Source organism: Nyctereutes procyonoides, unplaced genomic scaffold (assembly GCF_905146905.1).
Source record: "Nyctereutes procyonoides isolate TBG_1078 unplaced genomic scaffold, NYPRO_anot_genome, whole genome shotgun sequence".
Classification (NCBI taxonomy): Eukaryota; Metazoa; Chordata; class Mammalia; order Carnivora; family Canidae; genus Nyctereutes; species Nyctereutes procyonoides.
The window spans coordinates 10,202,723-10,216,953 of NW_026575042.1; the positions used below are offsets into that span (position 1 = coordinate 10,202,723).

General features: G+C 46.2%; 1 protein-coding gene across 4 annotated transcripts in view; it reads left to right on the plus strand.

Moving 5' to 3' along the window:
- Positions 1–2,342: 2,342 nt before the first annotated feature.
- The window catches only part of ENTPD3 (ectonucleoside triphosphate diphosphohydrolase 3), a 32,728-nt gene continuing 20,839 nt past the window's right edge, over positions 2,343–14,231 (plus strand). The window contains exons 1-5 of one of the 4 annotated variants that reach the window (XM_055321158.1): positions 2,343–2,423; positions 2,795–2,918; positions 3,493–3,614; positions 6,180–6,307; positions 13,323–13,440. In XM_055321158.1, the coding sequence (XP_055177133.1) occupies positions 3,575–3,614; positions 6,180–6,307; positions 13,323–13,440 (286 nt within the window). In that variant the 5' untranslated portion in view covers positions 2,343–2,423; positions 2,795–2,918; positions 3,493–3,574. The remainder of the gene's footprint in view (positions 2,424–2,794; positions 2,919–3,492; positions 3,615–6,179; positions 6,308–13,322; positions 13,441–14,231) is intronic. The other 3 variants (XM_055321159.1, XM_055321161.1, XM_055321160.1) reach the window with 3 other exon arrangements.

Below are 14,231 nucleotides of genomic sequence, written 5' to 3' on the forward strand. Positions count from 1 at the left end.
GAAATATAAATAGTGTCTAGACTGACAAACTCTGGCTCAGGCTGTGGTGGTGGTGGAGATGGGGGACACACTGGAGACATAATGAGGAGGGTAACATCAGTGGTACTTAGTGACTGATGATGAGGGGTGAGGGAACAATTAGCAAAGGGAACACTCACCTTTCTGGCTTGCTCGCTTGAATGAGTGGGGGTGTCATCTACTGAGACGAAATGCTGGAGAAATTGATGGTTTGCTGGAGAAGGATGAGGAGCTCAGCTGGAGACCTATGAAACTGAGATGCTTCTAAGACATCCAAAAGAAATCAAACAGGCCATTCACTAGGTCTGTAGCTCTAGAGGAAACCCCTGAGCATGACATATGCTTATTAGAGGCTTCTGTGACTAGAACAGAAGCCCCAGGCAGGGATGAGATCACCAAGAGAGGAGGTACAGAGTGAAGAAGAAAGAGGGCCCAGGATGGAATCTTGACCAACTCTTGGGAGAGGAGCACAAGCCAGCAAAAAACATCTAAGGGGGCATCTGGAGAATGGGAAGAAAACCAGGGCATGTCACCTCCCAGAAGCTGCAAATGAGACTGTAATCCCACACCTTCTTTAACACAGAGCGCCACAGATATTTTTAAAGCTTTGCTAAACTGACGAGTCAAGAAGAATCTTGTTTAAAGATGTCAAAGTTTTCATTAGCAATTTAGGGGTGAGTAATGAGATTAAACATCTTTGCCACGTTTACTGGCCACTTATACCTCTTGTGTAAATTGGCCAGGGTGCATCATTTGTCCATTTTCCTTTTTTTTTTAATGGAGAACTATATTTATTTTATTTTTTTCAAATATTGCTATGATTTTTTTAAAGTTTTAATTTAAACTCCAGTATATATATATATATATATATATATATATATAGATATTATTATTGGAGTTCAATTTGCCAACATATAGCATAACACCCAGTGCTCATCCCATCAAGTTGTCCATTTTCCTATTCTAGAAATTCCTATTTTTCTAGATTTGTATGACTCTATATATTATGATTTTTCACTCTTTGTTATCATATTCTTAAATATTTCCTCACGATTTATCTTTTTTTTTAAAGGTGTCTTTTTCCATGCAGTTGTTTTATTTTTTTTCCCCCTGCAACATTGTTGTTTACTTTATCTTCCTGCTTTGATTTCATGCTGAAAGAGGCTGTTTCTTCCCGGGGATCATAAAAATGTTCTCCTATATTTTGTTAGGATATTAAATTCTTTTTCTACATTTAAACTTTTATCTAGGGCAGCCCCAGTAGCTCAGCGGTTCAGCCCCGCCCTTGGGCCCAGGGTGTGATCCTGGAGACACGGGATCGAGTCCCACGTCGGGCTCCCTGCATGGAGCCTGCTTCTCCCTCTGCCTGTGTCTCTGCCTCTCTCTGTGTGTGTCTCTCATGAATAAATAAGATCTTTAAAAATAAATAAATAAACTTGTATCTATCTAAAATCTATTTTGGGGTATAATGAGTGACTGAGATTTTTTTTCTCACTTCAGTTGACCAATACGTTCTTTCGATCTTCTGTTTATGTTAAACTAAATTCAATAACCATTAATCCGGTGTCAGCCTATCTCTTTCGTTCTTTAGATCTGTTGGTTTAGATCCTGTGCCCAAACCAGGCTGTTTTAATTACTGTAGCTTTATCGTATGGTTTGATATCCAGGGAGGCACATCTGTATCACTTTATAACCAGGAAAAATCATAAAACTAGAAAGCTCTTCCAGGAAGAGCTTGTCCTGAATCTGAGCCTAATGATACTTATATAAAATGGGGTAGAGAAGGGCCCTGCTGAGTACAGGGAGCAGATCCCTGCGCAGGGCCAAGGCAGTTGGTCTGAAATATATGACAAGGGACGTCTCTGTATCACTTTGCTCTCCTGGCCCAGGTGATTCAGGGACCAGTGTGCCTGCTGTCCTCACGGCCAACATTACGGGTGTTTACCGGCTTCCACCTCGCGGAAAGACGGGGGCACGCGCCCACCTGTGCACGCGCACGAGGTGCCTGGTTTCCTCTTTGCCCTGCCCCCACTCCCCCTCCAGTTAGGCTTGGGGTGAGGATGGAGGAAACCAAAAGAGAGATCAGAGGGTCCTTGGCCTCGATATTGATGGAAGAGGGAGTCAGGCAGTGGACACCCTCCTGGCCTCCGCCAGGTGAGCTCCGGCGGGATAGGGGTGGAGGAGACTGGAAGACGGGGTGAAGCCCGGGTGCCGGGCCTTGACCCGCGGGGGGCGGTCCCCGGCCGCCCCGCCCCGCCCCGCCCCGCCCCGGCTCCCCGCCCGCCCGGCTCCCCGCCCCGCCCGGCTCCCCGCCTCCGCAGAGCCTCCTGCAGAGCCTCCTGCGGGCTGAGCGCCGCCTGTCACTGCGGCAGCGCCGCTCGCGCTCCTCCGACGTCCGCGCGCAGGTGAGGACCGGGGACCCCGCGCCCCAGCCGCTGAGGAAGGAGCGGGAAGCTTCGTAGATCTGGGAGCTGGGAGGGAAGGAAACGAATCGGATCCCGCCGCGGGCCGCAGGGAGGGAAGGAAGGGCGCGCGCCCGGTCCTCGGCGGCGGCGAGGTGGCCCCCGCCAAGCCCGGAGAGGGGGACGCGTCTTCACCGGGCGCATCCGAGGCTCCGGCTCCGGAGATGCGCCGGCGCGTAGCTCTTCTGGCTGTGTGGAGACACAGTTCCCGAGCGGGGCCTCCCAGATCCTGGGGCTCTGGATCCCGGGGGCCCCACATCCCCGTGCAATTGTTTCCAGCCAGCAGCTAAAAATACCCCTCCTGGATCTTCCAGGGGCGACTCCCGGCTTGCGGGTCGCCAAGCCCCACAGAAACCTCCCTTGCCGCTGTGATTTGAAGAAGAGCCCTGCCTCAGCCCCGTGAATGTTACTGATAGGTGGAGGACTTGTTCTGCCCAGGTTGGTGTGTACAGGTGGAAAAAAATCTGCAAGAAATGACGGACTTAGGTCTTGAAATTTTTCAGTTTAAAATTTCGACAAGCCTGTTCTCTTCCTTGCATCTGCGGAGGTGACACTGGAACTTGAGCCCAGCTTTGGGTTTATAGGCAGAGGGCTGGGTTTATCTGTCCCCCAAGAGGTTTTGAATTTTTTTTAATTTTTATTTATGATAGTCACACACACACACACACACACACACACACACACACACACACAAAGGGAGAGGGAGAGACACAGGCAGAGGGAGAAGCAGGCTCCATGCACCGGGAGCCCGACGTGGGATTCGATCCCGTGTCTCCAGGATCACACCCTGGGCCAAAGGCAGGCGCCAAACCGCTGCGCCACCCAGGGATCCCCCCCAAGAGGTTTTGACTTGGAAGAAGTGAAGTGGGTTCCAAAGCGGGTTTCGCTTCCTGACAGGCTTTCCTGCTGGTAGTTGTAGCTTTCTACCTGAGGACCAGGAGGCAGCCGCCTGGCCGTGGTCAGGAGACTGCTTACTATCACCTCCCTCCCTCCCGGCACAAATGTTCTTTAGCACTGCAAGTTTCTGGAACTGAAGTCGGGGTCCACCGACACACCGTCATTCTGTGTTCTCTCACCTGCAGTTGGGAGGAAAGATGTTCACTGTGCTGACTCGCCAACCTTGTGAGCAAGCAGGTTAGTATCTCTCAGCCGGCAGCAAGTGTGGCGTTCTCGAGTCACACTCCCCGTATCAGCCTACAGTTCTTCCCGCGTGTCCCCTGCGAATGACCTTAACGTCTTTGGTTGGAGACTCGGTTGCTTACCAGGGTTTCATCACCAGCATTCCTCAGGTGGAAGTAATGCTTTTGATCACAGCTACACGAAACAAGGACTAACATGCATGTTCCACTGAAATGGTTTTTCCGGTTTGCATAATCCATTAATTTGGCCGTTTGTGGTTTCTCTTACCAAGCTGTGTGTGAGATCTGCTTTAGAATATTGTAGATTTTGTGATAGACTCTAAAGTACGTACCTCTGTCCTCTGCTTCCATCCCAGTGTTGTTGCTGGCACAGCGCCTACAGCGTCCTGCATTCCCTACCCCCTCCCTAGGTCAATATTGTTACCCTTGTAACTGGAGGCACATATGTAGAGTTCACACACACACACACACACACACACACACACACACACACCCAAGCTTGTCCTGCCTGCCTACCTCTGGAGCATGTTTTGCAGTTGCTCATGTGAAAACCCAGAAGGGTCTGGCCTCTCCACCCTCAGACACCTTGTAATTACAGTGTTTGCTCACTCCTAATGACAGCACAGCTCTGAGCTACATTCTCTAAATGAATGAGACCTGGTCTAGTCCATTTTGCTTTGTGATAGGCTTTTCTGCTGGAGCAAGGGTTTGCTGAAGGTAATCATAGCTATTTACCTGCTAAGTGCTGAAGCACAGAGAGGACTGGGAGGCCAGCCACATATCTGTGGTCAGCAGACTGCTCACGTATCACCTCCCTCCGGCCCCTGGACAGATGCTGTCTTTAGCTGTGCACCAAAACTGGGCATTCTTGTCTTCCAAAAGGATATAATTTTAGAATGGTAGGGGCAATTTATACAAATCTTGTTTTGTAAAAGGAAATTATACCTAAGAAGCCTAGTTTACTTGGATTTTCACATTTTCCTCAAAGGACTTTGGAAGGTTTGATGAATCTTGACAAATGCACACACCTATATACCCCGTAATTCTCAGAAGATATAGAGGATTTCTGTTACCCCAGAAAGTGCCCCTGTGTTCCTTCCTAGTGAGTCCCTACTGCCAATCCCCTGGGCAGTCACTGTTCAGATTTCTGTCACCTGTCTGTTTTAGAACTTCACATGGATGAAATAATTTCAGTATAGAACAGTATTTGTTTTTTTAAAAAATGTATTAATGTATTTGCTACTTTATTTATAAAATTTCCATTAGCCCACATTGGTTTAAGACCCAAGTAAATATCTGCTCAAAATCATTTATGTAAGCAATATTAGTTTAATACATAGACATAGTCCATTATGGTAATTATATACTTTTATACAATACAGCTATAATTATCTTTATTCAGAGGCTATATATTTAGTTGAAGATTATTCATAGGCTTTGTTATTATGATTATTATTTTGCTCTTAAATGGATATAGTTTACATGTTTTCATTGAAATACAAATGCCAGAGTTGATATGATCCCTTTGGGAGAGAACACATGGCTTGGGATCTAGCTATTTTTTGTGAAGATGTAGGTGAGACCCTATGCCTTCACTGTAGACACAGGAAAAATCACTGAGATTAACTTCTTACTGCAAACCCAAATATTTCAGAAATTCATACATGTTACTATTTGTGTAATAGTACATTACTGTGTACTGGATTTATAATCATTGATTATATCTGAAGTATAGTATTGATTTCTTTTATTTATCTGATATTATTTTTAGATGAAATATTATATCACCTGCTTTAATAGAAAACCAATATTTTAAGAATTCAATTAGCCTACATATTATACATCATTAGTTTTAGATGTGGAGTTCAATATTTCATCAGTTGCATACAGCATCCAGTGTTCATCACATCGCGTGCCCTCCTTAATGCTCATTACCCAATTACCCCATCCCCCCACACCGACCTCCCCTCCAGCAACCCTCAGTTTGTTTCTTAGAGTTAAGAGTCTCTCATGGTTTGTCTCCATCTCTGTTTACTTAGAAAACCTGTATTTTAAAAATCTACAGTGAAATAAATGTTATTTTTTTTAAGATTTTATTTATTTATTCATGAGAGACACACAGAGAGAGGCAGAGACATAGGCCGAGGGAGAAGCAGGCTCCATGCAGGGAACCTGATGCGGGACTCGATCCTGAGACCCCAGGATCATGCCCTGAGCTGAAGGCAGATGTTTAACTGCTGAGCCACCCAGGCGTCCTGAAATAAATGTTATTGTAAATCACCTCAGGGACAATCAGTAATATACATAACACATTTTAGGAGATAGTATAAACTATGCACACTGTCTCTGCAAATGCTATCTATTCCACTCTTTGACGGAAAAATAAATGGGCATTAGAGTCCAATCTCCACTCCAACTTTAAAATGTGGGCCTCATTAAAGGCCTCATAAAGGAAGTGATGTATGCACATGTTATGTATCCAGTCTGTGGATTCTACAAAGAAAGCCAGTGCCTTGTTCCTACTTCTCCCTCATGTGTCTTCTGGGTCTTCCCATTTTAGGCCTCAAGGCCTTCTCCCGAACCCCAGCCATCATCGCCTTGGTGGTCTTGCTTTTGAGTGTTGTGGTGCTTGTGGCCATCACACTCATCCAGTTTCACCACAAAGAGGTCCTCCTTCCAGGACTGAAGGTAAGTGTGAAGGGATTAGCACTGATGGGATGGGCTGTGACATCAATTATTCTACAGCTGTGAGTTAGATGAAAAGCCTTTTCTCTGCATCCAGTGGGAGAAGACCCAAGGGAGAACCGAAGGATCTTTGGTGTTAAGACCTAAGGGAAAAGCTCTGGACATTCTGGTTTTGTAACATTTGACACCAGAGTATGTTAATGGTGACACCTTCTCTAAGGACTGTATGTCCTTACTTTGACTCCTGACTGTTGCCCAAAGCTAGACTTTGTAGCCCAGATATAGATGGCTACCAAAGATCTACCAGCTTGTGCATTCCCCAAGACCACACAACTCTGATCATGAGTGGAGACCAGCAGACCCAGGCTTCTCTTCTGGCCTAACCTAGGAAACAAAACATCAAGGACTTGAAAAAGTCTCCTTGAGCTGTATGTGCGCTACCTCTCTTGAGTCTAGAAGTGTGCCATGATCCTTCTAACTCTAACCCTTGAAAAATTACTCAGGATCTTATGCTCAGTTTTAGAGGCAACTCTTAGCCCTTGATAAAGTCTGTCCCCAGATGGCCTCTCAGATGATGCCTGATAGTCTGAGAACCATGTGTATCACCCCAGCCTTGGTGTAAGGGCAATGGGAGGTGATCTCCTGAGAGGCTGTCAAGTGAAGTGGAAGAGTCCTTTAGTCATTTGGGTAGATGTTGGCAAACTTTTTCTGTAATGAGCTAAATAGTACATATTTTAGGCTTTGATGGTCATTTGTAGTCTCTGTCACATATCTTCTCTCTTTTTTTTTGTCTTCTTATGATTCTTTAAACATGTAAAAACTCTTAGCCTAAGGGCCATAGGAGCCAAGAAATTCAACTGTTATTTGAATCTCATTTAGCCTTTACCCTTGACCTCATGTGTCCTTTCTACATCTTCCTGCTCTTAGTGACTGTTCAAAGGCTATACTTGAAGTAGAAGTTTTTTAAGTTCTTAAAAGATAAAATAGAAACTAATATTGCCTCAGCTTTGTGGGTGTGTTTGACCTACCAATCTGAGGCTGCTCTTCTGGAAGATTAAAGTAAAATGTCCTTTAGATAATGGCATTTGGTTCTTTTATAGGATGTTTTACAGTAAGAATCTTAGTACCTCCCCCCCCCCATGAATAACATGAAGAAAAAAGAAAGAAAAAAAAAAGGAAAGAAACGTTATACAACTGTCCAGTGATGAGAGGAAAACAAATTATCCAGTTGTCCAAAAACATTAGCCAAGGCCTAGAGAAGCCATTTCCCAAGCTCCTGGCACTGCCTTCTTCTATAAACTACAGAAAATCAGGATTGCAACTGGGAGTAAATACTATCTCCTTACACTTTGTAAGCCGCTTTTCCATTTAGTGAAACTTTTCCCTGAATTATCTCATGTAACCCTTGTGACAGCTATAGCAGAGGGGCAAAGGAAGCATTGTCACCACCATCTTGCAAGTGAAGAAACATACGTTTGGCCAGGGAATGGCAGACCAGAACTGACCAACCCTCCTGTTTGTAAGGCCAGGGTTTTCTTCCCTCACCTCTCTCTTCTCCTTGATCCTAAGTTCAGAACAGAGAACCCAGGAAAAGATACTGGCCCCCGAGAGGATAATTTTTCCTCCTTTACATAAGAAGAAAGATGGGGAGGTGGGTGCAAATGCAGGAAGTTTTGCTGAACTGGGGGATGGAAGTATCCCCCAAGTGGGGGGAAGGCTTATAGCCCTCTTAGACCTCTAGAACCACTCTTATACCCCATATTTCAGAGGAACACCTCTAGCTGTATTCCAGAGTTATCTCTGTCCACAGCACAAGGGAATGTGCCCACCCAGAGCCATGCTTCACCTTCTAGAATAAGCTGTGGTGCCGGGGTCTGTGTGGGCCTCCTCCTGAGGACTGACCTCACCACTGGTCTGAAAGGTGCCAAAGGGGCAACTGTTTGCAGAGAGTGTAGACAGAGAATGGATGTGGAGTCTGGGCCACCACACCTTCTACAATCAACATATAAGTGCATGAGGCTCTTTAACTCTGTGTATTTGCCAGAGGTGGGATGAAGACAAGTGGAAGTTAAAAGGGAGAGTAAAAGACTTCATTTATAAAATTTCCCCACAGGCCCAATGAAAGTTAGGGATAGGCTGGTTATGGCAGTTGTCAGCTGCTGGCTTCCACTCTTTCTGGGAGGTAAGAGGTAAGTCTTCTGTTCATACTGGAGGAACATGGAGGAATTGACAGAAGACCAGAAAACCGAGTAGAGTAGACCCCAGGGCAGTAAGGAGGCTACCGCTGAAGGAGGTCCTGGGTCAGGTGGGTTCCCCTGATCAAAGATGTGAGCAAAAGTAGACCATCTGGGAAGGACCCTGGAAGCACAGGCCGAGGGTGGGGAAGTGAGACAAGAGGGAAGCAGCCAATGGAGGGCCTGCTATCCAGCCAGTTATGAGCAATGGAGGCTCAGTCCTGCAGAGGATCCCTGGGAGCTGGTACAGAACTCTTCCCAGGGTTATCCTCTACCAAAGGGCATCTAGAACACCTGCCTCAGAGGTATCTCACTCAAGGATACTTACACAGCAACTTCTTCTGGGTAATGGTTGAGTAGCTGCTCCCTGGGAGACATGAACTTCCTAGCATTTCCTTAACTCCCTAACATCCCTGGGCACATTGTATGCTCAGGTGAGCTCAGGTCACTGGAGAAAGCCTTAAGGCAGGTGGAGAGTGCATGGCTGGGCATCACCAGGGTAAGGCCTGAAGGACATGGGTAGGGAGCCCTCAGTGATTCTTCCACATAGATATGATTATTGTTATCCTCATTTTGCTGATGAGAAAGTAGAGGAACAGAAAGGGCAGATAGCTTCTCACAGTTACACAGACTGGAAATAGCAGACGCGGTGCAGAAGAAACAACAGAGAGCAGAGAATGTTGGCGGCCTTGAACAAGGACTTAGAAGGACCAGAAGAGACACCTTCACCCCTTCGCAAAGAGTTCAGAGATGGGATTTTTAATCTCCCCAGATCTAGCTGTCAGGCCCCAATCACAGTGTAGGGGACAGGAAGTTGTAGAAAGTTTGAATATTGGCTCAGAAGACCCATTCTGCTTAATCGGGTGGATTAAATGTGAGAAAAGACAGATGTTCTGAGCCAGTGGAACCAGAGCAGAATGGCCACTTGAAAGAACATTCCACTTGCAGCTCTTTTCAGAGTGAGGACAAGCCTCTTTTTTGGGTTTTGTTTTGCAGTGTGTGCTAGGGGTGGGAAGGGCAGTTGTGGAAGTGAAGCTGAATGAATACAAGGGCTTTTAAATTGTTATGTTGATGTTTTCATACCTGGGACCTTATTTTGCCTTTGTGTGCAGCTGACAGTTGGTTAGGAGGGGCCAGCTCCACAATGGCCTATGGGGGGGGGGCGGCTGGAATGTTCCTTAAGACCCTATTGAAAGGTGATCGCTGTCTATTAAATCCAGCCTTAGCTTACCTAGCCTTGGTTTATCTGAGTTGAATGGCAGAACTATTAAAACAGTCAAAGGTCAAAGCGTCCCCAGTCCCTTTTCATTGTTACTGGTCTGACTTGTTCTACAAACCTGAAGCGTAAACATGACAGCATCACTTTTATTTTTCACTCAAGCCCTCACTTGCTTTATTATCATTAAGTCTGGTATCTTCCTTTGGAGACTTTGCCCTCCTCACCCCCAGTCACAACTGTCTAGAAGCCCTGCAGCTTCTCAGTCCAATATGATCAGCACCCCCATCACCATTGTCCCTTGCAGCCGCATGATGTCACTGTTGAAGGGGGGCCTACATAGTCCCTCTCGGGTCACACTAGATCCCCATGTTGCATCAAACTCCCACTCTTGGCCATTCCTCTCCAAAGCACAACCAGGGGACGAGGCTGTGCTAAAACCATTCCCTTCTAATCCTCACCAGTTCTCAGTCATTGGGCTGGAGCTCTGGTGCCTATGGCCCTCCCTGTTTTACCCTTAGGAGAGTGAGAGTTAGATAATTGGTTTCTTCCTTTCCAGAAAGACCCAGCACTTTCATCACTTTGATCCACCTCCTCTCCAGCCAGATCTGCACACTACTTAACTACGAGTTTGCTTTTGAGGGACTTTTTGTCTGAACAGAGAAAGTCTGCGATATCACATCTTATTATGAAACAATCAACCCTGATAGACCTGGTTTCCTTGGAACTCAGTGAAAGCATGGGGGCTCTGTGTATAGGTTTGGGGTTGGTTAGATCTAGACTTGAGCCCAAGTCTGGGACTGTGAGCAATTATTTAGCTCTGTGAGCTTTAGTTTCCCCAACTGTCAGGTGGGAATGATGACAACACCAGCCTTATGAATGCCACACTACAGCACTTTGTGTGTGCCTGGTATACTGTAAATAAATACTCAACAAATGTTTACTACTACAATTCCTATTATGATGCTAATAGTGGTGATGATGATAATGATGGTAATGATAAATAAATCTAAGAAAGTTGATCTTATGATCTTTGCTTTTGCTTTGTTAGAAGCTCACACAGTCCTTAAGTTGGGGATCATCGGTTCATATGGAAGGCTGTTTCCTTTTGGTTAATCCATTGAGCGTGTCTCCAGTTCCATGTTCAAGCCATGTTTTTCCTGACACTGCATTAGACAGAGGGTTACTTATTGCTTTCCATGTAGCTGAACTGAATGAAATTCAGTTCCCACCCCAACCCCTCTGTCAAACCTCATTGAGTGCCATTGATCTAGGCAAATGAACTCTGAAAACTGGTTAAAGACCAATTTTTCCACTTTTGAAAATGTCAGCAAATGATGGTGGTTACTCGGAAGTAGCACTGGGCTCAAGATTGGTCCCTGTCAGCACATTGGCTGCCGGAAGAGCAGCCATTTCTCCAGGTTCACAGTGGAAAGTCTCTGGCTGTCCCCACCCTGGTGAAAACTGGATCCCAGCTAGGATGAGGAGGAGAATGAGAATGACCCTTCTTCCTCCTTTCTGATCTTGGCCCAACAGCCCCAAGTTTTCTTCACGGGGAAAACACAGTTTGCAAAGAGCCGGGATCCAGAAGATGTGGAAAGGGTGGGGACCCTGTGGAGTGGCTGCTCTTGTGTGTTCCCTTGCTAGTCAGCACCAGGGGTGGAGGGGCAGGTGGAAGGGTGGTGAGGTGTCAAAAGCGGAGGGGAGGGGAGAGAGTGGACTGGTAGGGAGGCTCAGATCTCTGAAGTGCCTGGTTTCCTTCAGCTCCACCTATGCACTAATCTCCGGGTGAGCCTGCCCAGAGCAGGCTGTGAACAATGCTTCCCTTGTTTGCAGGGGGTGTCATGTCAGGATCCCTGTCAGCATTCATCATACTGAAGGCTGAGATTAAGAGGCTGTCCGAGTTCAAATACCAGTGGACACAGGATGTTCCATCTCAATATAATGGCGAGGCTGTGATTGAGGAGCTGGAGCAACATGTTTTTATTTGGTCCCATTTCAAAGGAAACAAGCACTTGTTAATAGTGGAAAGCTGGAATCCTCCCAAATGTCTAGAATCAGGGAATTAGTTAAATAAATTATTGCGTATCTCACAGAAGATGTGGGGAATGTATTGAAAATGATGGTATTTTTACTGGCAGGAGAGATGTGCATGATATATTTATTAAGAAAAGAGCAATGGAAAAGACTATGTACAGTGTAATCCTCTATTGAATTGAATACATATGTCTAACCATATATTCATATATGTAGTTGTGTACACCAAAGACCGTTAGAAAAGATATACAGGAAGGTGTTAAAACAATAGTGGGATTTGAGAGGTTTTATGTTCTTTTCTCTCCTCTTTTCCTTGCTTTGTAATTTTGTTTATTTTGCTTTATTGATCTTTCCAAATAGCCTGTGTTCATTGAGCAGCCACTGAGTGTCGAGCATATGGTCTCCTGTTTACTTCTCAAGGTTAAGTTGCCTGAAGATGGGGAAACCCAGAGAACTTAGGCCTTGTACCCAGGGCTGTAAAGCAAGCATCAATCTGAGTCACCTTGCCTCCAGAACCCAAATTCATCTTCCTCACTGAGACAAGCAGCCTAACCCCACAGCAGTGGGATTGGGGAAGAGCTGTGACCCAGAAGCCTCTGCTGCCCTGGGCTGACTCCAGGCCCCAGTACAAGCTGACCTAAGTCAGCATTACTCGTTCCAATCCCCATAGGCTGCTAACGCATGCTCTTTCCAGGTCAGGTTTGGTCCAGAGCCTGAGCTGGAAAGACTTGAGGGGAAGCTCCCTGGTGCTTGCCTCTAGCGAAAGGGATGGTCCAGGACTCCTAGCCAGCTCTCCTGGGCACAGCTAGCCCTGGCACTGCCCTGGCAACACCCTTTGTCTGTTCATGCACCATGTAACCAAAGTGGTATGTCAACATTAGTTTGTGTTTGGGGGTTTTCTCCTTAATTATGGATACTTTCCTTCTGAAGGCTAATGCAGGTATTGATGTGTGTCTCCTTCGTGAGAACTTCCTATGTTGTTTTTCAGGCTAACAGGCCTGGAAGTTTGGAGAATAGAGAGCATCAGGTGACTGACTACTCATTTCCCTCCTGAGACCCAGGTGGCTTCTGTCCCCCACCTCCTCAGAGCTCTGGATGAGGAAGAAACTGAGGATGGGCAAGATTCTCACAGTGCTAATTTTCTACCTTGGCTGCATATTGGTGTCACCAAGGGAGCTTTAGAAACCGCCAATCCCTGGGTGCACTCCCAGAGATTCCAATTTGATGGGTCTGGGATGTGGCCTGGGAACTGGGAGTTTCAGAAACTCCCCATGTGATTCTAATGTGTGGCCAAAGCTGAGAACCATGCCCTGGAACACCTGACCCACCTCACCCCATCCCCTTTCCCCATAGTCCAAGGAGACAAAGTTGGTTTGGAGAAAATCTTTTTTCCCCTTTGTTCAGCCCCTACCTATATGAAGCAGTGTGGATTAAGCCCTTGAGAGTATTTGGGGTTCTCAGTGGCCCATTGGAAAGGTGTCCTCAGAGAGGCCCAGCCCATTTCTGACTCTCCCTTCCCCCTTTTGTTCAGTATGGGATCGTGCTCGATGCCGGGTCTTCCAGAACCACCGTCTACGTATATCAGTGGCCAGCGGAGAAGGAGAATAATACCGGAGTAGTCAGTCAAACCTTCAAGTGTAGTGTGAAAGGTAAGGTCCTGAGTTTGTGCAGGAGGCCGATTGGGAAGCAAGGGAGAGTCCTAAGGGCCTTCAGAGGCCTGAAGGGATCCTGAAAAGCTGCCTGGAGACAGGGAATGAGCACTGGACTGGGCATCAGGAATATAGACAATCCTGTGCTTGTGCTGTTCCTCTCCATGCAGTGACCTTGGTCCAGTCCCTTCCCTTCCCTGGGCTTCAGTTTTCTCATGTCTGAAATATGGTGGTGCATAGTGTGAGATTTTACCTTGCCACACCTGCATGAATGAAGACTGGTAGAAAACACAAGTCTCCTGGGTCAGAACCAAGGATGATTTATTGCTCACAGTAATTGCGGTAAGCAGAACATCAGCATTTTCTTGAGCTGGTTCTCTGAGCCTCACTTTGCACAAGATGATGTAAAGAGGACCAGACAGTATCTGCTCACACAATAGGTTGTATTACAGAAGACAAACCCTAAGATTAGGGAACCTGAAACATTTATAATGCTTCCCTTTTGATCTGGGGGAAAACATCCTTGAAAAAATAATTCAGAACAAAGGCAGTCAGGGCCTCTGCTCATAAGACATGCAGAAACATGAGTGAGTCATGGAAAATTATATTCCAGTAGGGGAATTGTATTCTAATTGGCTGTGTATGTGAGGGTGGGGTGGTGGTGGTGGTAGAAAAGAGGTGAACAAGGATGGACAATACATAAACAAATGGGCATGGCTCTGCTCCAGTAAAGCTTGATTTATGGACCCCAAAATTCTGAATTTCATAATTCCCAACTGGAACACATATTG